General features: G+C 42.7%; 1 protein-coding gene across 15 annotated transcripts in view; it reads right to left on the reverse strand.

The window, feature by feature from the left end:
* The window catches only part of GRIN2B (glutamate ionotropic receptor NMDA type subunit 2B), a 282448-nt gene continuing 258609 nt past the window's right edge, over positions 1–23839 (reverse strand). For all 15 annotated transcript variants that reach the window (XM_083400265.1, XM_083400272.1, XM_083400273.1 and 12 more), the window contains 4 exons: positions 10448–10608; positions 8065–8252; positions 7284–7522; positions 1–4986 (listed from right to left, as the gene is read on the reverse strand). In XM_083400265.1, the coding sequence (XP_083256391.1) occupies positions 3088–4986; positions 7284–7522; positions 8065–8252; positions 10448–10608 (2487 nt within the window). In that variant the 3' untranslated portion in view covers positions 1–3087. The remainder of the gene's footprint in view (positions 4987–7283; positions 7523–8064; positions 8253–10447; positions 10609–23839) is intronic.

Consider the following 23839-nt stretch of genomic DNA (forward strand, 5'->3'; position numbering starts at 1 on the left):
AAGGCAATACACAAGACACCTGCAAATGGATTGTTGTTGAAAGTCCTCCAACATTTCCTGTTATCCTTAAGCAGACAATTTTCACACTCTGTGCACACAAATTAAAATTTGTAAAGCACTTTAATATTATCAAACCTAAACACTATAAATGTAAACATGTCATTCAACGTTTAAATTGAGCTAGGGTCAGAGAAAAAGGTTATAAGAAAATGTGAACCATAGTGAACCGTCATCCAAAACAAAGATCTGGAATCATTCTGAGAGTTCAGTTAGCATCTTTTTGGTTTGTTTTTCAGTTTAATTTTCTCCGAAGTACCATTCTCAACTGTATTTGGTTTCAGCTGAGGGATGGGAATACTGACATAGCTGCCAAAGGCAGGCTTAATCAGTAGGATCAAACCCAGCTGCTTAATAAACCTTAAGAAGTACTAGTAAACTGAGATTTCCCAGTCCCAAGGTTTCCAAGCCAACATTAACTTTGGAGAAGTCCCTGTAGTGTTGGGTGATGATCTAAACTGAACATTCAAAATGATGGTTTGCTTCATCACCAAGGGAAAACAGCACAATGCCCAGGACCCAGATTCCAGAGAAGAGTTATGGTATGGAGTTTAGAATCAAGCAAGGGAGATATAGTGTGCTTCCATTAGAACATGAAAGCCCTGCTAGCAAGGCTAGAGGTGATCGAATATATTTTCGAACCATGAAGAAAAAAGGTGGCAGGTGTGTAGATAGAGGTATTCAATGCATGCAGTTTTCTCTCCTTCTCCCCCATTTTTAACAGCCTGGGCCCACATCAAACAACTTCCAGACACATTGCCTGAAAGTTGCAGGGGTGGGAGGACAACCTAAAATCCCTCTTCTCTCCAAACCTGAATATTCACAAGAAGAGAAGCACTAGTTTGTACAAAATGTAATAGAAAAGAAAACCATATTTACAAATGAAATGAATGCCTTCTCAACTGCTCTTATCGGAGGGTTCACTCCATGTTCTGCAGACTGCTAAGCAAGCATTATTTTCTTTACAGGAGAAAGAAGAGAGGAACAAAAAGGCGTTCTACTCCTCCAACCATGGAAAGGGCATCCCTCCTTCCATAACTTGCTTAGTAAATCCAGAGGAGGTGGGGGAATCCGATTTCACAAAATGTTCAGGCCCTTCCTCCTGGCCTCTGCCTACCAAAAAAACAAGGCCTTCAGTTGGCTTAAATGCAAGAAAGGTATTAAGATAAAGCCAAGTAGGGTATGGTTGGAAGGATACACGAGAAGAGAATCAGCTGCAGGAAATGTGGCTCGAAAAAGAATGGCTGCTTCCAAAGCTCAGGGCCTGTGCCTGTCCATGCGTTCAGTTCTACTGCAATGTGCCCAAGATAGCCGAAGAGCACTTTTCACAGTCCTTTCCAGTTAGGAAAGCAGAACAACAGACCCATGAAAAAGTGAGGTGCTTTGCCACATTTTTGGGAAGCAACAATGGACCTGTTGCCCTTACCTGAGGGTTCCTGCTGTAAACGAAACAATATCGCTTCTAACAAGTGTCTCATTTTAACTTGCATTTACAGTTATTCCTCCTTGGTAGCCAAACTGCTGTTATCAGTACTATATGCACTGAGGACAGGGCCAGAACAACTCTCAAGATGCTAAGTGATACCGCTTTTGCACTTTTGAACCTGCCGGTCCCCTTCACAACAATATTCCCCACATCTTTCCAACTCTGCTCTCCAGTCGTCACCACAGCATCTGTAGGATCTGATGATTCATCTCCTCATGCCCTGTGGAAGACAAGCCATGTATTTCCACAACACTATAATTATCAAATATAAGAATATATTCAATAAATACACATATACACATGTCTGAGTTGTGCTGGCCCTATTCCCACCACCACCACCTTCTTCCACTTTCTACTCAGAGGAAATACACCATCAGCAGAGAAAGCCTTTCCATTATTCATCTTGCTCGTGTTGCATGATATGCTGGAGGAGGGAGCAATGGCTGAGCCTTCTCCCTGCCAGATTAAATTCATCAGAACAACTGTGGAGCTTGAGTTGCCAGCCCTGCTCTTCTTTTCATTCGCTGCCCTTTATGTTCCCTTGCATTGGAAAGGTTTGCTCTGCTGGGTTTGTCTACTAAATATCGTAGCGATAAGAAACTCATGTTGTTACGATGGTTCGTGTCAATTAAGCTTGTGCATAAACCAACCCATATTTGATATTTCACCATTTCAAAATTAACAAGTTGTTCATGAGTAGCACAAAACCTGCAACAAAACCTCCCCTGGGACCCCAACATTTGAATTTTCCCAAGACTTTTGCTGAAAGTTTCACTGGCATTCGCTTTTATCATTCCAATTTGTCTTTCAGAAGTGACCTCACTGGGTTACTGTTGACTGGACTACTGGCTAGATCTGCATACATATCAAACCTCCCCTCCCCCTGGTAAATATACCAAGATTTCAATACATTTTTATCTTCAGTATATATATATGTGTATATGTATATATGCAACTCCATATTTCAGCCTTTAACCCACAGAGTCTTCACAAAAGAACTGAATGATTTTTTGCATGTAATCAACATAAAATGCATTAAGTTGATCCCACACTATTCACGTCCCATCAATTTTGCTTAAAAGTACATATGTAAGAAGACCTGTATCTTCTTCATGCCCATTCTATCTCTTCCATTCTCCGCCTCAGGCCACCTTCTCGTATCTGTACTAACCATCACAGTTTGGCGCCGAGAAAACCCCAAACTCTGCGGCTATTGCTCCCACTCGTATGCTGGCCTCTCCTCAACCATGCCTTTGCCTTTCCCAACTGTGAAAACACAAGCTAAGCTACTAAGCTCTGACATGTGATGGCCAGGAATGGAACTGTGAGTGGAGAAATGAAAAGAGATCATCGGGGATGGGGGATCTGGGGAAAGAAAGAGGTGGCACTTCGCATCAGCGCTGCCTAAGCAGAACTCCAATACTCCACAAAGAAAAAAAGAGTAGCAGAAGAGTAGCAAATGGGAACTAGGTCTGAACCCACCACCTGCCCCTCCCACACGTTGCATTTCCAGCACCATCCCCTCCCATGCTTTTCCCCATCACTCAGACATCAGACTCAATACTGGAAAGTTTCTCATAAACATGCCCGTTGCTGGAGCCATTGAAAGCCCTGGGGTTTTTGTTGTTAGGCACACAGGGGTTGGACTGGTTCCCTATACAGATGTCCTTCTGGAAACGGGCTGGCACAGCCCCATGGAGGGCCGAGACCACCGGCTTGTTGGTGGTGACAATGGCTCGGAAGTCTGGCCTGGCCTTGGGCCCTCCTGCCACCACAGGCTGCCTGAAGAAATAGGATTTGCTGCCGTGGAGCAAGCACTGGTCATCCCCAAAAGTGGGGATGAAAGGGTTTTGAGTGACCCGGTCGGGGTAGAGCGACTTGCTGAGCATATAACCACCACTAATGCCAGGATTGTTGTGGTGGTGGTGGCTGGTGGCGGGCACTGAGGACTTGTTGTTGGCAAAAGTGGACTCGCTGGCTGGCATCTCAAACATGTGGGCATAGGGGCTTCCCTCCAAAAAGCGGCCCTTGTCCTTCAGGCTGACGCTGCGGGGGGCCAGGGCGGCGTCTTCCTTCTGCAGATCCACAAAGGTGTCATAGGAGTGCTGCCGGCGTAGCTTGTTGCGATTCTTCTTCTGCACCTTGGAGGCAGAGTTGGAAGGGCTCTGAGGATACTTGGTAGTGGAGGTGCTGGTTGCCACGGGCACAGGAGCAGATGGCTGATCCAGCTCTTGGAGGGAGTTGTCCTCACTGATGTCGTAGAGGTTTCCGGCCTTCTTGCAGGCTTCACACCGGATGCATGGCTGGCGGGTGGAATTCTGCCCCACCACGGTCGGAGTGTAGTTATGCAGCTTTGATGGGCAACTGCGGCAATAGTTAGCGCCAGGGCGTTCCTCCCAATCGAGATTGGTGAGGTTTTTCTCCCATGGCGCTGGTACCCCACTCACAACACTGTGCTTGTGCTCATTGTTTGCTCCAAACTCCCCCGACCCGTGTTTGTGGTGGGTCCTGTTAGTACATGTCCCTGCTCCCCCTATAGTTTCACGCTTGAAGTCATCTCCCCGCTCTTTATAAATATCCGTCAGATCCACATGTTCCCAGTGCGGTGAGTTCTCCTTAGCCCGGAACTGGTCCAAATAGAAATCCCGTAGCCCTTCCTTGTCCCTAAAGTAGCGCTTATGGTCAGGGGAACGGGGACGCCGGCGATAGGCCAGTTCAATCTCATCAAACTCTCTCCGCGACTTGGCCGAGGCTGGGCGCTTCTTTAGACTATCTTTATACTGCTGTTTTCGCCGCTTTGCAGCATTGCCCTCAATGTTGCCATAAGTCACGGTATGAGTCGATATGTCCGAGACATCTGAACGGATCAAATCGTCGTGTGCCCCTCCACCGCTGTATCGGTCACTCTTGAAAGACAACTTGCCATAAAGGTCACCTAACTGGCCATGTTTGGCCGGCGGCAAACCGATATCTAATGGCTTCTTACTGAGAGATCGAGGCTGTGCGGAGAAGGGTGGATTATCACAGTCATACAGTCCATCGATGGAGCTGGCGCTCCCTATGCTATGGGGGCGATGGTGGTGATGATAATGGTCTTGGTAAACATTGCTTTCTTTCAGCTGCAGATTACCAAAGGTCCTTTCCACCTCACTAATATAATCACTGAAGAGGTTTTCCTCGCAGGGGGGGTTGTTGTAAGACTTGCAGTCGGAGTGAGTGAAGCTACGGCGGTGCTCAGAGATATCGTAGACAGAGGATTCGCGACGGATAAAATCCAGGGCACTTTGTGGTGAGCCATTGACACCTGAAAGGTTTGCCATGTTCTTTGCTGTTCGGAGCAGGCGCAAAATGTTGGAATGGGTATTGTTCATGGTGGCAGTGGGGGAGTTCATGGAAGAATGGCGGTCCTCAATAGCCACTCCATGGATGCAGCTGTAAATACCCTGCAATGGGGGAAAGCAAAGGGAGGTTAGCAGAGGAGCATTCCAGCAGGGGAGATGCAGAGCTTGGAGGACTGAGACAAAGAACCTTGTCCTTTGCTAAATAGGATCCTCAGTGGGATATTGTTGGGAGATGAGACAATCTAGACACTATCATAATGGTTCTTCCACTTTTAATCTTCCTCCACCTTTGCCCCTCTACCCCTTGCCCTTTCATTATTAAATTGAAATAAATCTAGAAATTTATTCAGACCTTTATTGAAGTGGTTTGGTTTTTTTAGACATGGTTGCAGATGTTTCTTACAGATCAGATGCTCAGAGTGCTGTGGTCAGGAGTACTGTTTAAGGGTTACACCTTAAGCACTAGCTGCAGGATGTGATCACTGTTTTCCAATGCCCTGGTAAGCGCTTCAGACAGTTTGTAATCATGCACATGAGATTATTCTGAATCTCCAACTACTGCAGATAGGCCATTAGACAAGCCTTTGATCCACAGCACTTGTTTACATTTAGTTTCTAGGCATGATTCAAGGTGATACTTCTTACTTAGAATACCTAAAAGAGTCCAACTCCTTCCTTTGCAAATATTCTTTAGCTTACAGATTTTGGAAACGGGTCTAACCAGTCAGAAATTTGAGGCTGTCAGGACATGACTTTTAGAGGTACAACATATTGGTTCACTTGGCACAGGTTCCTGACCCTCTGCATAGCCTCTAGTCATTGTTATTCATCTTGATTACAGACTCTGACCCACAATTGCTGTATGAGTTCCAGCTCTTTCTCCCTAGTCCTGATAAAGAATTGTATAAATTAGGAAGTTGTACAAAATAGATTTTCCCAACCAGAATTATGCTGTCTTAATACTTTGTCTGAGTTTGACTTTTCTGGTCAAAGAATTCCGCATCCTAAAAATGGATCAGAGTTTTACAATTAAGAGCCTAGTCTGTTAAGCAAAGAAAGTAATGATGAAAAAATCCACATTTTAACAATGAACATTTACATTGTCACCTCCAAATCATCTTTAATCCTAGGAACTCAAACTGATGAATTTATTAAGTAAAAGGCAGCTTATGCAGGAGGATCTGATTCCTTAGTGCATCATCACACAATGTAATAATATTGGCTGGGATCTGTCAATGCAGCCTTGTGCAGTTCATAATCTCTAACTGGACAGAGAAAGGAACTTTCTTGTATGTTTTCCACAGCTCATGAATTGGAGTGATAACTAGTAGCAGGGCCTTCTTACTGGTGGTGCCCTGGCTATGGAATGCCACCCCTCAGGAAGTTCTGCTTGCCCCTTAATTGTTTAGTTTTTGCTACTTTGAAAACTCATCTCTTTCTGGAAGCATTTGGAAATAATTGGGTTTTTCAGGCTCTGATCTAAAGATAGCTGCTGTTTTAATGTTTTTAATGTAGTAATATAATTGTGTGTTTGTGAGTGTGAGTGAAAGAGAGAGAGAGAGAGAGAGGCGGACAGACAGACAGACAGACAGACAGACAATTTGTTGTGTAGCTATTGTATGCTGCCATGAGATTCTTACTGCTGAAGGGAGATTAAAAAAATCTACTAAATAAATAATAATATTTGAAATAATGAAAGGGAAAGAATTTTGGAATTCAAGGAAATTCATACAGAAATTATTTGCTAGAGAGAAAGTTTCTGATCTAAGTGTCCTTTGTTTCTGTCAGTAAAATCTACTCAGAAACATGGGAGAGGGGAGTTACCTAAAAGTCAGAGTTCTACACAATGTTCTGCTCCAAAGAAACCCCCCTTCTTGTTTTGAGTCTTTCATTATGCTTCTCCAAGACATTTACTCTGAAGCAAAGCTGAAATAGTGGCCACTCTCCAACCCCTGAACCAACACTTGAAAAAGTCTTGCTGTCCCATTCAGAGACCAGGTCCTGCCTTCACCCAAGCTCCTCTTATAGTGCTGCTTGAAACAGGTGGCTTCCACCTGCTGCATGGCAGGGATGCTCTTGTTCTTTCAGATAAATTACCAAGAATTACAGAAAACCTTTTCACACCTTGTTGAAGAAGTGGCTGAGGCCACTGTCCCAAGAATTTAGATTCTCCCAACCTTTCAAAGTTCCATTTTCTTTTCCTAGATTTTCTCTCTCAAGGCCAAATGCCTCTTACATAGTGGCCAGAAATGACAGCCATAGGCACAAGGGGAAGTAATGAGAAAGGCTAGTTTGAGGTCTAGAAGCATAGTAGATAAAATTGCTGAGGCCTGAGTTGGCTTGGATGGAGGAAACGGTCGTGATGGTGGTTTTCTTTCCTTGAGACTGAAAGTACTCACCCTGCTGATGGAGAAGACAACGCCAGGTTTGCCAGAGCAAACGCCCATGAAGCAGTGGCGGAATTGCCAATAAAAGAGATGTTCACAGATGAAGGTGATGAGACTGAGGGCCATGGCTGCTCCCAACATATAGAAGACTCCGGCCATGTTATCAATGTCCAGCTGGCTGCTCATTACCTCATTCTTCTCATTATGGCAGATGCCAGTGAGCCAGAGAGCTTCTAGCTCCTCCATCTCACCTGGAAAAGATGGGTGGGAAGGAAGCAGAGTGAACAGTGGGTGAGTTTTAAGCACAGCTTTTCCTCTCATGAGCCACTATTTAGAAAGGAAAGATGCTCCCCAGGGCTTGTTTTTCAGCTGGAACTCACTGGAGCTCAGTTCCAGCACCTCTCTGGTGGGTGCCATTGCCATTCTAAGAGAACAAGGGAGGCATTCATGGTGAGTTCCGGCACCTCTTTTTCTAGAAAAATAGAACTGATCCTCCCTAACCCTCCAGTCCTCGAATTTCATTTCCACTTATGTTGGATTTACCTAGCCGGAAAACTATACTGGGGCAGTGGGGTGGTGGGTCCACATATAAATTTATTTTTAATAAATAAATAATAGCTACAAAGTAGAATAGCCACAATACACCAGAAGTTCATAGTACGGGTGAGTAACAAGAAAATGATAGCATTGCTGCTGACTAGTTGTTGTTGTTGTCTTAGCATTAGTGGTAAGTAGGGGATAATAGCTTCACTCAATGGAGACACACTCCTAGTTCCTCATCCAGATCACTTACCATCACCAAAGAGCTGTAGGATTGCCAGATCCACTTGCCGCTTCCAGCCTGAATTCTTCTGGATGGCAATGCCGTAGCCCGTTGAAGCAAAGACCTTCCCACTCCCAATTGTCACCAGCTTGCAGCCTTCATCTCTGCCAGCCATGTAGTTTAGCACAGCTGCATCATAAATAAAAGCATCCAGCTTCCTGCATGATGTCAAGAAACAAGAGAGAATGAAGTAAAGAGAAGCCTCTGTGCAGACCTAAATCATGTGATGCTAAAGGAAGTTGAGAACTCCCATGTGACCTCAGGTAACCAAACACAGAGGAAGCCAGGCGGAACAATTGCTTGGGCACAATCAGCATTGAGATGAAGGCAGGTTGTAGCATCACCACACAAATCTGCCACATCTTCCAATGGATCTAAACAGACACTATGGCCAATGGTCAGAGATGATGGGAGTCTAGCAACATTTGGAGGGCCACAATTTAGTTAACTTTGATTTAAAGATGCCTATGCAGCCCATGTAAACCATTTCATTTATGACTGAACAATGCTTTCTTCTTCAGCTTGTGAATTCAGCAGCATTTCTACCGTAACTATGTTGTGAATTAAGAAAGCAAAGCAGACCATTTCCCCAACCAAGCAGCTGGAAAGATAGCATTAACCAAAATGTAATTACTCAAATTAGCTTCAGCCAGGACCCCTGCTTATGGGAAGAATCCCATAGGCATCTTTAAAGATGACAAGTGGTTAGGAGATCAAGTTATGTCTCCCTATGAGGGCAGTAACGCTAGCTTTATGGTGTCCCACTAACCTCAAATGGAAGAAAGAAGAAAAAGAATCAGTGCCCAATTGGAAAAATAAATTACTAGTCCCAGCAATAAGGGTGTGTTTGCACCAGCTACATTTTGAAGCATTCAAAGATAGAATTGCTGCCTTGTTCTGTTGCACCATGAAGCATTTCCTGTCTTCATTGCTCAAATACTTCCACATGGATTTACATAATGTGTAGTTTGCCTTTATATGAGTAGAAAGGGTGGCATAGTGATATTCCCTTCCCCTCCCCCTCAAACAAGAAAAATAGACCCAAAGCTACCCTGTCTGGTAACCTGGAAATTATCCTTATTTGTTCCAGGTTATCAGGTGAGTAGCAGCCTAGCATGACAAATAAAAACTTTAATTTGCATTCTCCAGGGAACAAACTGTGTATAAGCAGTCCTCCTTCCACCAGTAGAATAATCTGATTTCTGGGCAATGAAGAGGAGGAAGAGGAGAGATAGGAATTAATAACCTCAAATGTAATGGAAAAATCATAGCTCGCCAGGTGGGTCAGAAGGTTTCTGGGACAGCAGCAGCTGCCCCCAAAAAGAAATTTGTTGAGAAATAATTTAAGTCACATGGCAAGCCATTTACATAGGTGGAGAAGTTGTATGGAGCCTTTGCAAAATGGTTCAGTTATGGTTCCCTGGCACCCAATAATTTAAAAGTTCTGTTCAGGCAACCTGAATCATGCCTTACAGCAAAGCATAAGTGGGGCCCTTACCCTCTCCCATTATAAAATGTGCACTGACTAGCTGTACCCTAGTATCCACATCTGCAGGGAGGAAGCCTTTGAGGCACAGCGTGACATGTGAAGGCCTCTTCCTTGCAGACATTTGTGCTTTATGTGCAGATGCCAAAGGCATAATGGAAATATATTCGTTGTATGCAAAAATGACAGCTATTGAACATAGAAGACCCCAAAGAGGTGAAGTGATTCTCCACAACTGGTTTTTCCTCAGAAGATTGCTATTCTGTCACTGATGATCTAGACTCCTTCATAAAACACATGTGACATCAAGAGCAAGGTTAGTCAGTGTAGTACTGCTCCCAGTTTATACGCTGATACAGAACACGAGCTGAATCAATGGAACAGGGCTACCTGTGAGTTTACACAAGTATAGTATGTGTGTGTTTACCATGGAAAAGATGCAGCCCTCATATAATAGTGGTTAGGATCCCCAGCTTACTAATATTTTTATATAGCAATTAACATTAGGGATTAAGATAATATCATAGTTATTTCAATAATTATGAATTGTAGGTGATGTCTAGCCACAACTATTGCACTGCATCTTAAGGCAATATTTCCAGCAGCTAATCTACTTTTCAGAAAGTCTGCATTGATGCAAGAAGGGGAAGAATCATTGTTATATTACTTGCACATATCTAGCCGAAAAGAACAAATAATAATAATAATGGATGAGATAAATTGTTCTTGACAACGTTGTGGTACATGGATTATACGCAATGTTTTAGCAGCAGGAATATTAGGGAGAAGGTTCTTCAAAATCCCAAGAGAATTACACACACAGGTTTACATTAGCAACCTTATTCTTTAGGGAAGAGGCAATCTCACCCTGTCTTTAATGAGGATAGCGCATCTCCCACCGATCTTTGGTTGAACTTCACCATGTAGGCGTGCATCAGTTCGTAATTGTTGCGAATGTTCCTCTCTGTACTGCCATTAGGAACTGTCCCAAAGCGGAAAGGTGGTGAGAAAGCATTTGGGTTTTGGAACTGGAGAAAAAGAGAGAAAGAAAAGCTCTCAGGTTGTTTTCTCAGTGGTTATTTGAGAGAGAACCAGATTTTCTGGGATATCAAGTTGGGAGTTATTTCAGAGCTTTAATGGCATGTTGGAACCAGGCCACAGCATGCCATGCATAAGGACTGTAATCCAAGAAAGCTATACATGTTCATGAAGGAGAACCATGCACGATGCAGTAGCTTTATTTGATAGTTTCACTGTAACACGTTATACTGCCAAAGAGACAAGAGGCTGAATTAAAAAGCAGTACAGCAATTCCACTATCAAAACCAAAGCATGGGAAACAGTGAAATCACCTGCTGCATTTGCAACCACATACAATGTATTTCAACTGTAATATTTGTTTTAAAGCTGACACAGAACAAAATATTTCCCTAAACAGAAGAATATTTTCTACTAAACAGTTGAAATTATCTTCAAATGTGCTTGCCAATCCTGAGATGGCGGATGGAATGACTAGCCATTTTTTAAAAATCTACACACAAAAGAACACTCTAACTTATAATAGTGGTGTGTAGATGAAGAGATGCAGCTATGCAAGTATAAGTAGGCTTAGACATCCTGGATAGCTCAGTTGCTTAGAGAGTATGATAATGCCAAGGTTGCTGGTTTGTTCCCCATATGGAACAGTTGTATATTCCTGCATTGCAGAGAGTTGGACTGAAATGATCCTCAGGGTCCTTCCCAACTCTACCATTCTATGATTCTATGTAGAATGCTCAAGATTCCCATTGGCTGAGTCCACTGGCGTTACCAGTGTCAGGGAGCAAGTTTAGACATGCATAACAATATCCATTAGTCCACCTTTTTACTTTCTCCTATATAAATTGATTGCTGCCAAATTTTTTTTCTAGGGAGGAAAGTAAACTGCTGCATTTGAGGATATTGGTACAGTGAGAGGGCAAAACTCTTCCCCAAAACTGAATGGCCTAGCTCATACTTGTTGGGGTCTCATTGTGTGTGCAGTGGGGAGTGCAATGCATGTTTGTAAACAGAGGTACACTATATTACATACAACCTCATGACTCTTTAGTATATAGAAACTCCCTTCCACTCATGATCATGACCGACATTTTACATGCAATTCTCTTCTGGGACCCAAAGGTAATAATAAATAAAGAATACAGAAAAATACAGCTGATACAGAAGGAGCAACATAATTACGCTGGAACTAAAACTAGCCACATCATCTGAAAGCCTACTTGGTCCTAATGATTCTCTGAAAGCTGGCATGGTCTGAAACAGGTGTAGGAAACTCCCCCCCCCCCCGCCCCCGCTGTTGCTGAACTTCAACTCCCAACAAACAGAGCTGGTGACCAGGAATGATCGGAGTTGACCTTCAGCAACATCTGGAACTCCAGAGGTTGTCTACATCTGGTCTACAATCTAAATCAGTGAGATCCACATGTATCATCCATTTTAATTTATGTAAATTTAAAATTGCCTGGCATTGAAGTGGAATTGGAAAAATACAGTGACTCGTCTTCCTACTAAACATTATAGCATTTTATGGAAATAATTTCTCAAAGAAAGAGTATGATCTATTGCAAGAGCTTCAAGTTATAAGTTCATGAATCAAAAACGTTAATGCAAGATAATGATTTCTTAAGAATGTTTTGCACATTTTCCTAAAGGGGAAGACAGAAGTTTACAAATACTTCTGGGAAGTATTTTCCATATCCACAAGCCCCCTGCAGAATAAGTATGTCTGCGTTAATTCCCTCTGCTGCCTTCACTTTCTTCACATAATGGATTTTGAGTAAAGGGGATTCTAATCCCCGTCTTAATTTGATATGTTGAACAGTTTCCGTACATCATCCAGTCAAAAGCACTGCTGTGAGTATTCACATTGTTTAATAATATGCTCTGTGGCTGATTCAGAACAACACTTCTTCAAGCTTCTGTACCCTCCTCTTCACTGAGGACATCATTATATAGACCCAGTCAGAAGACCCTTGAGACATTCCACTTCAATAAGTTTTGACCCCACCATCGAGATGAGACAAGAGCATTCCATGCACCAGGTTCACTATGGGCAAATACTGTGTCTGGTAATGGTCATATACATAATCACCACTGTATACTGAAAAAATGCTGAACACCTCTCATATCTCTACATTGTCCTAGTTCATACCCAGAACATACCACAATGTGAAATTTAAGCTGTTTTAGTATTTCAAATTGTTGTATGTTCTAATGTATTGCAATTTTCCCCTGATCTTATGGAAGAACTGCAAGAATGAGATCTTCAGGGTCCTTGCTTACTGTGGACATTAGCAGATGATTACAGAGCAAACAAAAGTCATTTAATGAAAAATAGAAGTATTAGAGGAAAAATAGATACAAAATTGACAAGATTAGAAGGAACTGACAATGAAATGAGGAATGAAACTAAACCAGAGATGATTGAAATGGAAAATGGGAACAGAAATTACCTAGAGGATCTGGTTGCTTTGGTCCTGTCTCATTTCTCAGATATCCCAACAATACTTGTATGGAATTTAATCATTTACATTGGGACGGCAAAGTTTTAATCCTTCCCCACCCATGAGTCTGACAAAAATGGCCCTCCACCACAATTACAAAAAGGTTCCCATTGGCACTAATGGAGCTTGCTTCCAATGCTGATTGCAGTTTAATGGTGGTGTTCTGTGACTGGGGAGGAAATAGTTAATTGTCCCTTTTTGTGCATTGTAGTTCCAATAAAACACTCACCCTCCTTCCATGCTGGGTGGCAATTTTTCAAAAATTTGTAATCCATGCAATTATTGTCTGTTTTGGCTATAAGACAATAATTTCTACCTTCCAGGCCTACAACAGGTGTTAATTAACATAGCAAAGCTAGGGTGATTGTGTTATCCCCAATTACTTGTGTTATGAATGGTCACTTAGCTTATCTTAAGCTTCACACAGAATTTTCACAGACCGCACTTTTTGCAACTCATGGGAATATGGCTCCATCTATAACCTCCACCCACATGTGCATGTGTGGCCACACAACTGAATATAACACTTCATGCATCTGACAAAGTAAATTCTAGTCCATTAAGACTTATGCCATAATACACCTTTTAATCTATCAGATACCGCAAAACACTTGGTTACTTTTTTCTGTAGCAGACTCACAAAGCTATTTGTCTCAAAGATGCTTCCAAATCTTTTCTAGGACCGCTGGCATCTCCCTTCATTTGAAGTGATGCTCCTCATTCCACAATGTATTGAACAGACCATATCTAAAGGCAGCAAAGTTTAACTGATGGCTACAGTACAGAGAACATCTCACTCTCACTCCTCTTATTTTATTTTGGCAGAAAAGGGTAGAAAATGGGATGGAAGCCATCTTGCAGGCCCCTTGCTGCTCCTGGTAAATTCATCCCTCATAAAACTCTTTTCAGGCTGAACTGCTGTAAGATTTTATATGCTACTTGGTTTACCCAAGTCACAATCAATGCTTTCTGGGGTTTTATGAGCAGTAAACTTTAGCACTGACAATTACGAAAACTCCTTAAAATCCATACACAGAGAAGTAGTGGTGGGAAAAGTGAGTTGAGATGTAAGCCAGGGGCCCAAAATCAGCATTAAGAGGTGGAAATTATGCCAAGGGCTTTCAAGTAAATGGAAAATTCCCTCCTCACTGCTGCAGAGAGGCATTTTGCGTGGCTTAGTAGCTACTTTTGCCAATCTAATAATGGGCACAATAAAGGAGACAGTGAAAGTTGCTTAACTGTCAAACCTGATATTGATATTGTAGCAAAAATATCACACCACCCCAATCTCTGAGCAGTGCGAGATTCCAGGGGTCAGGCACTTACCCAGGGTTTGTGCTTCCTTTAGGAATGAGGCATGGTGGAGAATGTGGTGTCTTTATGATAATATGGTTTATTGACAAATATATAGCACCTGAGCTATGATGGAGGGGCTTTCAGCATTACACACTGAGAGGGTCCTGCCTTGGATTCAGACAGTCAGCCCACCTTGCTCTGACACCCACTTTTGCCAGCTTGGAAAATGCAACTATCTTTCCTCTTGCTTACATCAAGCAAAAACTCTTGTTCTGAATAGAACTGCTCTCCTTCCAACTCTAAAACTCTACTTCAGAAACGGTTTGTCTTCATAAATAATTCTGAATTGAGAAAGAGGCCCCTCCCATTTGCTCTCTGGCACTGAGCCACTCCCTTTGTCCCAGCTAACGACTCATCATTAGTATGTCATCACCAGGCTGGCCCCTGGCTTTTTCAAAATGCTAAATTCAATCAGCGCCGGATTCAGGGAGGTGCAGGTGGTTCCCCCACAAAGGGTGCCAAGACGAAACAGCGCAAAATTGAGAAGATCCATAATTGAGAAGATCCATTTGGGGGTCACCAAATTTTGGCTTTGCACAGAGCACCATATGATGAAAGATGACCAAAGTCTGTCTCTCATTCAATATCTGGCATCCCAGAATTAGGAGGGGAGTCCAGGAACCCCACAAACTTGTAACCATTGGCCTAGCAAGGTCAGGTGGTACCCAGTGTGGAAAATGTCTTGTAACCCCTCCCCCATTGAATTTTATTTTTATTTATTTATTTAGCCAGCCTGCAATAATGGTTTGACTCTTTTTGGGGGAGCCAGAATTGTTGAGCTTTTCTGGGGAACGTTTTGGCAGCGGAAAGCCTGTGTGTGCAAAAGCCACACTGTCTCTCACAGATGTGGAGTGCCGCACAGCATTTTGTCACACCCCTCAGAGGTGGCACCTGGGGCAGACCGCACCCAACACACCCAGCTTGCAACGCCTCTCCTTGTAACCATATAAACTATGGACCTATGCGGTGCACACACAGTAAACTTATCTTACATGGACACAGCAGTTATATGAAAAGTATACTAGGGTTGCCATATTTCAAACAGTGAAAATCTGGACAGAAAAGTGTTCTGTATATGTCTGGGGAAATCCAGACATATGGCATCCCTAAGTATACACCATCACTTCCTACTGTAAAAAACATCAGACTGCCAATGTGTACATGTAGTTCAAAACTTAGAGCTCTTTGAAAATAGCTGTGATCCTTACCAGCAGGGGTGGTACATTTTTCTATGGTAATACCAATACCTTCTGCTGGCAGAATAGATAAAATCCCTACCAGTACTGTGCAGAAATGTGCGTTAAGGAGTACTGAGGATGGCACGAGTGTTTCTGTGCTGCTAATAGATGGATGGGGGAAAAACATTTACTGGGATACAGGACATTAAAAAAAAACTTAGACATGAGAAGCCTGATAAGGTACATTGCACAGAACACAAGAATCCATTCTAAAGGGACAAAATAAAAACCTTTTAGAAAGGCAAAGAAGGCTTTGTACCTGTAAGTCATTCCAAAATCAATAGTACTTAGATGTGCTTTACTCTGCACAGTAGTGGGTAGGTGGGTGTGGGAAGGGGTGTGGGATCACATGTGTTGCAAAGTATCATGCCACATTTTATTACCATATATAAAGTGCAGGCTAAATCCATGATCCCAGCACTCTCAGCCCGAGCTGTGTCTCTACACTAGGAATAACCAACAATAGGCTACATGTATGTTTGCCAATAGGACGTGGGTGGTGCTGTGGGTTAAACCACAGAGCCTAGGACTTGCCGATCAGAAGGACGGCAGTTTGAATCCCCGCGATGGGATGAGCTCCCATTGCTCGGTCCCTGCTCCTGCCAACCTAGCAGTTCGAAAGCACATCAAAGTGCAAGTAGATAAATAGGTACCACTCTGGCGGGAAGGTAAATGATGTTTCCGTGCACTGCTCTGGTTCGCCAGAAGCAGCTTAGTCATGCTGGCCACAAGACCCGGAAGCTGTACGCCGGCTCCCTCGGCCAATAAAGTGAGATGAGCCCCGCAACCCCAGAGTCGGTCACGACTGGACCTAATGGTCAGGGGTCCCTTTACCTTTACCTATGTTTGCCAATACACTGAGCCACCTCATGTTCCTAGGGCTGTAGAATCCAAATCTTGAAGATATGACTTCCAGCATCTTTTTAAAGAATTGCTAATTGTTCAATCAATGTCAATTGTACCTCTGCAACTTGCAACCACTCCCATCCCCCAGGCACCGGATCTAGCTCTGCAGTCCAGTGCAGAGAAATCTTGAAAATTAAATGCAAAGATCCATATGATACCCAAACTCTGAGATCTTTGGCTGCAAACTTGACAGGAACACACATAAATATTCATCCCTAGTCTGCAGGTTTTGTGTTTGTAACACTGAAGGGAACCAGCTGCCACTCACGTACCCATGGGGCCTAGAGGAGTGAAGGAAGAGACTGAAGAAAAGGCCTTATTTTTGCACAGAAATTATTCTATCAGAAAACATCCCCCCCCCTCAAGAATAGCCTCATTTCTACCCCTAATAACTAGTGATTTGGACCAATTCATTTTGAGCCTGTAACACCTGCAAGTGCAATAAGCCTTAAAGGGCCAGGAAAAGGGCGGGCTGTGAAAAGAATTTGTGACTCTGTTGCAGCAGAACTGGGAAAATTAGTGAAAGACGAGGAAAGCGACTTCCTCTTTCCACCAGAAAGCCTTAGCTGCCTATCAGGGCCTGGTGCATAGCAGGTCATCATAGTACTTTTGCCAGGCCAGGGAGTTAGAGGTTGGAGGGAAGGCTGGGCATGGTGAGGCAGAGACAATTCAGTGGCAGAAACAGCAGGAAGACCCCAAATACGGAAGCTTTTAGTGGGTGTTGCATCTTCTCACATAGTGCCATTATGAAAATTCACAAGGCTTCTCTGCTGGTGGCGTCCTCTTTTGTGCCAGAGTTTGATGATGACATAAAGCAAGAAGGCAGAATCTTTTTCCACCCAAAGGCTGCATTTCCTTCTGGACAATCTTCCAGAAACCACGCGCCAGAGATGAGCAGGGCCAGAGGGGAAAGTGTGCAGATCAATAAATGTAAAATTTGCTTTGCTTAGTGGGCTAGTTTCTACTGACGCTCATACCCCACCATCCACCCACCCTCCAGGCAAGAACGAGGCATCACCAGAGTTCAACAACACATTCTACCTAGGCAAATACACTCAATGAGGGTGTGGAGCAGGGCCAGTGAGGGGTATGGTCTGTGAAGAGGGTATGTGACCAGGGAGTGGGTGTGGCTTAGGGAGAGTCCTGTGAGTCTGATAGGCCTGGAAGACAGCATATGGCTCCTAGGCCTGAGGTTCTCCACCTATGACACAAAGGGTGAATGCCTCAGGACCCATTGCAGGCTTGAGTACCTTAACACTTTCAAATGGAACAACATGGGAAAGCAAGTATGTCCTCTTGCTAATAGGTCATATGTAGAAGGTGGGTTTTTAGGAACTCTCAGATGTTCTGAACTAGGAATGCTTAAGAATTCTGTTTCATTTGCATTTTTTAAGCCAAGCAACCAGATGTACAAATTGAAACAAAGTTATCCCTTGGTTGTCACACTCCTCCAAACATTGTGGTACTGTTCTCAGCTCAAAGAACCACCAAAAAGCCTATTAAATTGTGTACTTTAGGCCAAAGTGCACACAAAATCATATATTTTAGGATAAAAAGTATATTTTATCTAAAGATATGTCAAAAAATGTGCGTCCTGTGAGGAAATAAGTAACAAAGAATGCAGATTTCCACGCAGATTTATGAAGAACAAGAGAGAAGGCGCTTATGAATGAACACATGCAAAACTGCTTCTGGGGACATGGCCAACTCCACCACTGGGCGGCAGATGCTGGAATTAGAGCAATGGGAGCCACCACCATCCAACCATTCCTTCTCAACACCCTTCTCTCTCCTCTGTTGGAAGACAGAACTGGGTGTGCCATGTGGCTTGTCATGCAACCCCTGCACTTAGGCCTGTTGTCCTCAGGGGCAGTGGAGGATGCCAATATTGAAGCAGAATTCCACTGCTAGTCCAGTCCGCTTCTGAACACGGAATCAGGAACAGTTCATAATTCTATGCATTTACCTGACAGGGTGATGCTGCAATGATAGCTTCCAGATAGCAGCATCACTGCTGCTTACAGGGATGGGAAGGGGCAAGATGGCAGCAAGGTTGGGGCTGTGTAGCCACACTGGTAGAGCCAATCCAGTGTTCCCACCTATGCATCCACACAGCCCCAGCCTTGCTGGTGCCTCATCCCTACCAGTGTGTGGCAAGTGATAGTGCTACCCAGAAGCTATTGTGGCAGCTCTGCTCCAGTGGGCAAGCCACACCTGCATGCAGTTGGTGTGTGTGGATCATCTTTTTTGCCTCAGGCAGCAAAATGTCTTGGGCCAACTTAACCATCAATCATTATTCTGAACTCACTTAAAAACGTAAGAACAAATGTGTTCTAAAGAAACATCAAAGTGTAACATTCCAAAGAATAAACATATATATATATATAATGTCCAGTAGCACCTTAGAGGCCAACTAAGTTTGTTCTTGTATAGGCTTTTGTGTGCTTGCTCACTTCTTCAGATACACAAAGGATACTTTTACAGTTCATATAATTGAAGCCAATGTCTTCGAAAAACCAGAATCAATTTACATTCTTTGGTAAGTTATTCGTGAGGCAAAAAAAGAAAAGATACAGCATTATTTAGCTATAGCTGCTCTTCCAGACACAGAGGGGAAGCAGCTTTTTAAAATGAAAGTGTTGCTTTTTAAAGTTTGTCTTTAAACAGTGAATAGAATTTTACATGGCAATTTAACAAGGAAGTTTGCATTTGGGGGATATTCAGCAGGGCTAAATGTTTGGTGCAGGAGGTGTTTATGTAGCAGTTTTGTCCAGTTTTATCATATCTGCTGTGGACTAAATTAGTGCTGACTTAAGCTCTAGTACAAGGCTGTGGTTTTGAGTATCCATAAAGCAGTACTACTGTTTTGCTAGGTGCAGATAACCTCGGGGCTTATTCAAACTCCTGGAAGGAACATGATAGGCAATATTTGATTTCAACAGCTAAATATAATATTATTGATTTCTGATGTTCATAGTGCTATCAGCAATATCTAAATAAAACAAAATTGGCAACAATATGATTGCAGGGAAGGAATGTGGCTATGATAAGTTTTGAAAATACAGCTTTTCAAAATACAAAAAACAAACAAACACAGGCATTGTGCAATTATCAGAATGCCAGAGCTCCCAATTCAACCGTTTTCCAAACACCCTAGAGATTTGAAGTTTGGTTACCCCCAAGACTTATGAAAAAACAGTTGGTTAATATTTCATCTACCATTTTGGTTATTATTATTGTCTCTATAAATCCCTCACTAAAGTCCTGTTTAATGTGAGTTAATGAAAGTCATTGTGGATAAGATATCTGGAGTTCTTTTCTTTTGCTCACTCACCTGCCTGATAGATGCCACGGCTGCCCAACTGTAGCATGTTACTTACATCTCAATCAATCCTACAACCCAACCCCAAATACATTTATTCAGGAGAAGCTCCCAGTGTGTTCTGTAAAATGTACTCTCTGGTAAATAAATAAGTTTAGGGGTTCAATTGAAAGACTACTGCATTTGTGAGAAGAAAAGAAGCTTTCTTTTACTTTTGTTTGTTTGCTACTTGACCTGCTCCTCATTTCTTTCATTATTGTCTCCTAATGAGAAGTTTGTTGTTATTAGGAAGTTACAAAGCTGCCTTATACGAGCCAGACCAATAGTCCATCTAGCTCTGTATTATCTACGATGGTTGTGGCTCTCCAGGGTTTCAGTCTTTCCCAGCCCTACCTGAGGGAGCTGAGGGGCAAACCTGGCACTGTCTGCACACAAAACAGATGCTCTACCACTGAGCTACGGCTGGAAGGCACCAAGAAATCCAGTGAGGGATGTTTTTCTTCTACAGTGATGCATCAGACACTCAAATGCTGCACCTGTTGCTTCTCTACCTATCACAAAGCTCTGGAACACACAAGAGCCAGTAAACAAAACAGGCAGAAACTCCCTTCATCTGTAATTTAGCTTAGTAAGTTCTCAAACTTTTTTGCCCTTTTGTGAGCTTAAATTGCTGTAGCTACGGGTGACACTAAGTGGCCAAGGGGAAGGGGTTCCACCAATTTCCTTGCAACCAAGGGCCCAAACAAACTTGGAGTCGAGTCTGTCTATACAGAAGTCTATATGAAGGAGGAATATTTCATCTTCCAAATGTTGACATGCATAACTCATGTTGCCTCCAGTGTGCTGAATGTCCCAAGATATGCGACCACATTGCTCAGTGAACTAGAAGCCATTGTGTGTCCACAATACCCCCTTTTGATATATTCCTTCTGACAGGTATTTGAGATGGATAGGATCCACCATGTCCTCATCATGAATCTCTGACAACGAATTTCAACTAAACTGTCACTCCACTTTTTATGTTCTACATAATGATGCTGATAGTGTGCTATCTATTATCACTGATGCTTGTTTCCTGTCTGGATTAGAAAACTCTTCCCAAATTCAGTGTTCATTTATCTTGTAGGAGTTTTAAACTAGTTTCATGATGTAATGCATTGCAGGGGTAGAGAACCTGTGCTACTTCAGGCCTTGTTGACTCTTAACTTTCATTAGCCCCAGCCAGGATCTCGAATTGTCAGAGAGGATGGGAATTGTAGTCCAACAGCATCTGGAGAGTCATAGGTTCCCATTCCTGCTGTAGCACCTCAAGGCTGTAAGACAACACTGCATTAAAAAAAAAAATTCCCTGAGCTTGCATAACCCCTGCAGTTTCAAAGTGTTACCCCTGTATTGTTTTCAACATACATTAACTATGAAGTATGGATTACTGCAGAGGGTGCCAATGTTGGGGGGGGGGGGGCAATGGCCATATCTGGAATTCTGAGGAAGTTCCGTGGGTGTGTCCCAAAAAGGCTGCCATTGAGTGTGGCACAACAAAAAATGGCTGCCACATCTAAAAGAGCAGAAAAAGTGAAAGGACCACAAAATTACTTAGGCATCTCCCCCCCCCCTCCGCCCCCAGTCAAGAGGTAGAAGGGCACCTGCATCAGTCACCACCATATTCAGTCACAGAGGAAAGCTCTTTGCACCTCTCCTCTGTTCAGATTTTTCTATTATTGTCTCTTGCAGTTATTACTGTTGTGAATTGCTTTGGTATTCACTGAATGAAAAGTGGCATGATGATGATGGTGATGTCTGGACCCCCATTGTAACCTATCAAGGATGCTAGACTGGATTACCTTTGAAGTCCCTTCCTGTTCTATGATTCTATAATTCAGGAAGGAGGGAGCTTTCTGACTCCAAGGTCCACACTCGCTCACTGCTAACCATCCAGAGTCCATGCGTCAGCAGCGGGAAGGGCCACACCCTCATACATAACCCACATTCATATTCTCTCTCTCTCTCTCTCTCTCTCTCTCTCTCTCTCTCTCACACACACACACACACACACCATTTTCGCACAATTAAAAGTAAAAATTGGTCAGAAGGTAGATTTTGAATAATTGCCCTCATCAATGGAGTGCAATATCCAAATTGGAAATTGAATCTGCCAGAGTGCCACACAATCCCTAATCAATATATATGTGGGTGGCTCTCTAAATCTGATCCCTGGAAGAAACCCCATGCAGAGGTGTATTCTAAGAACTTTTCCAGACGATTTCCTCAAGAAGCCAATGTTAAGCAGAATCCTGATTTGAGACCTCATGAGTCCCAAGCTGGCTGAGTTTTCTTAGGGCATCTCCACACCATACATTTAAAGCACATCTTAAGTGCATGGCTTCCCTGGAAACTATAGTTTACCTCTCACAGAGCTATCATTCCCAACACCCACAAAACTACAGTTTCCAGGAGTCTTTGAGGGAAGCCATGCGCTTTAAATATACACATCAACTTTTGTCACTATTTCCCTCAGAAATGCAGATTCTGAATCATCCTCTCAGATATACCTTTACCAGGTCCTAAGTGAGGAATCAAAGCCAGGAACTCAAAGCAAACTCTGAGACCTTCACTTCTTCCCTGTTAATGGTGAAACGTATAACCAAAGTGCTTCCTGAGTAATGTTGGTGCACTGGTGTTCTCAAATATGACATGTGCTTGGCAGCAAGATTTTAATAGTTGTCTCTGTAAATTGTAGTCAGTGATATCACTGAGTTGGGAATAAGAAAAGAAATAATTATCAAGGAACTCTGAGATTAAAAGAACATAAAAGGAAGCTAAAAATAGCAAGTTTAAAGAAGGTTGTTCTTCTAAAATGGCTAAAATCATAGCAGGGATCTAATTAGCAAAGAAATCTTCCATCACATTTCGTCACATGCAGTAAAGTGCACATAGTAGGTTCAGTAGCTTGACTCAACCTCCATGCAGAATCCAAATTTATGCAATCTCTGCGTTAACTAGACTGTTTAGTAATTCAGAACTACACAACCTCTTCTCTGACTGTATTGAATCTCTGATCAGAGCAGCTTCTTGCAACCAAGTTACTACATAGGCTCTACATTGACCTTGTTGCTAGGCTACATCATCCCTTCACTGCATAAAAATTGAAGACTTATAGAATCATAGAATTGTAGAGTTTGAAGGGATCCTGAGGATCATCTAGTCTAACCCAATGCAAAGCAGGAAGCTCAACTAAAGCATCCAAACTCCAAACTTCTCCATGCTGGCAGAGATAAGGGATCACATAAGCCCTCATTGTTACATCTGAAACAGCACCCCAATTCTACAAGTTGTATCCTGAATTGAAAAGTTCATTTTGAGTGATGTTTTCCATGTAACTTCATTGTAATAATTCAAAGGCAGGTATCTGGGTGTCTGCTATTCAATAAATTTTCTGTTGGTGATAAATTCTGGCAAGAGGTTTTTTATGCAGATGCATTTATGGGAATTAATAAAATAATAAAATACGGATGCAAAATGTTAATTCTAAATGTGGCCACCAGTCTTCTCAGCACAAATATGCACACCAGAAATATACAGCATTTTACCAAATGCTACCAATATCTGAAGCACGTAAATCTCTCTGTGGAGGAAACATGTGAAGCCACTCTTTGCACTATGCACCAATGTGAAAAGAGGATAAGCAAAGCAGTCAGTCACACATTTCTTCTTTTGCTGTTTCCAACTGATCCAATTAATATAAATGACCAATTTGCTGCATCTCCAATGGATTAAAATACTAGGGATAAAATACTGAGCGTGAGTGAGCGCTAGTAACAAAGTACTGAGGAGAAAATAAGGGGGCAGATATGTTAAACACTTGTGCAATCATGGCAACAGGGTGAGGAGGTCAGGG

The sequence above is a fragment of the Podarcis tiliguerta genome (assembly GCF_965153285.1).
Source record: "Podarcis tiliguerta genome assembly, chromosome: 10".
Classification (NCBI taxonomy): domain Eukaryota; kingdom Metazoa; phylum Chordata; class Lepidosauria; order Squamata; family Lacertidae; genus Podarcis; species Podarcis tiliguerta.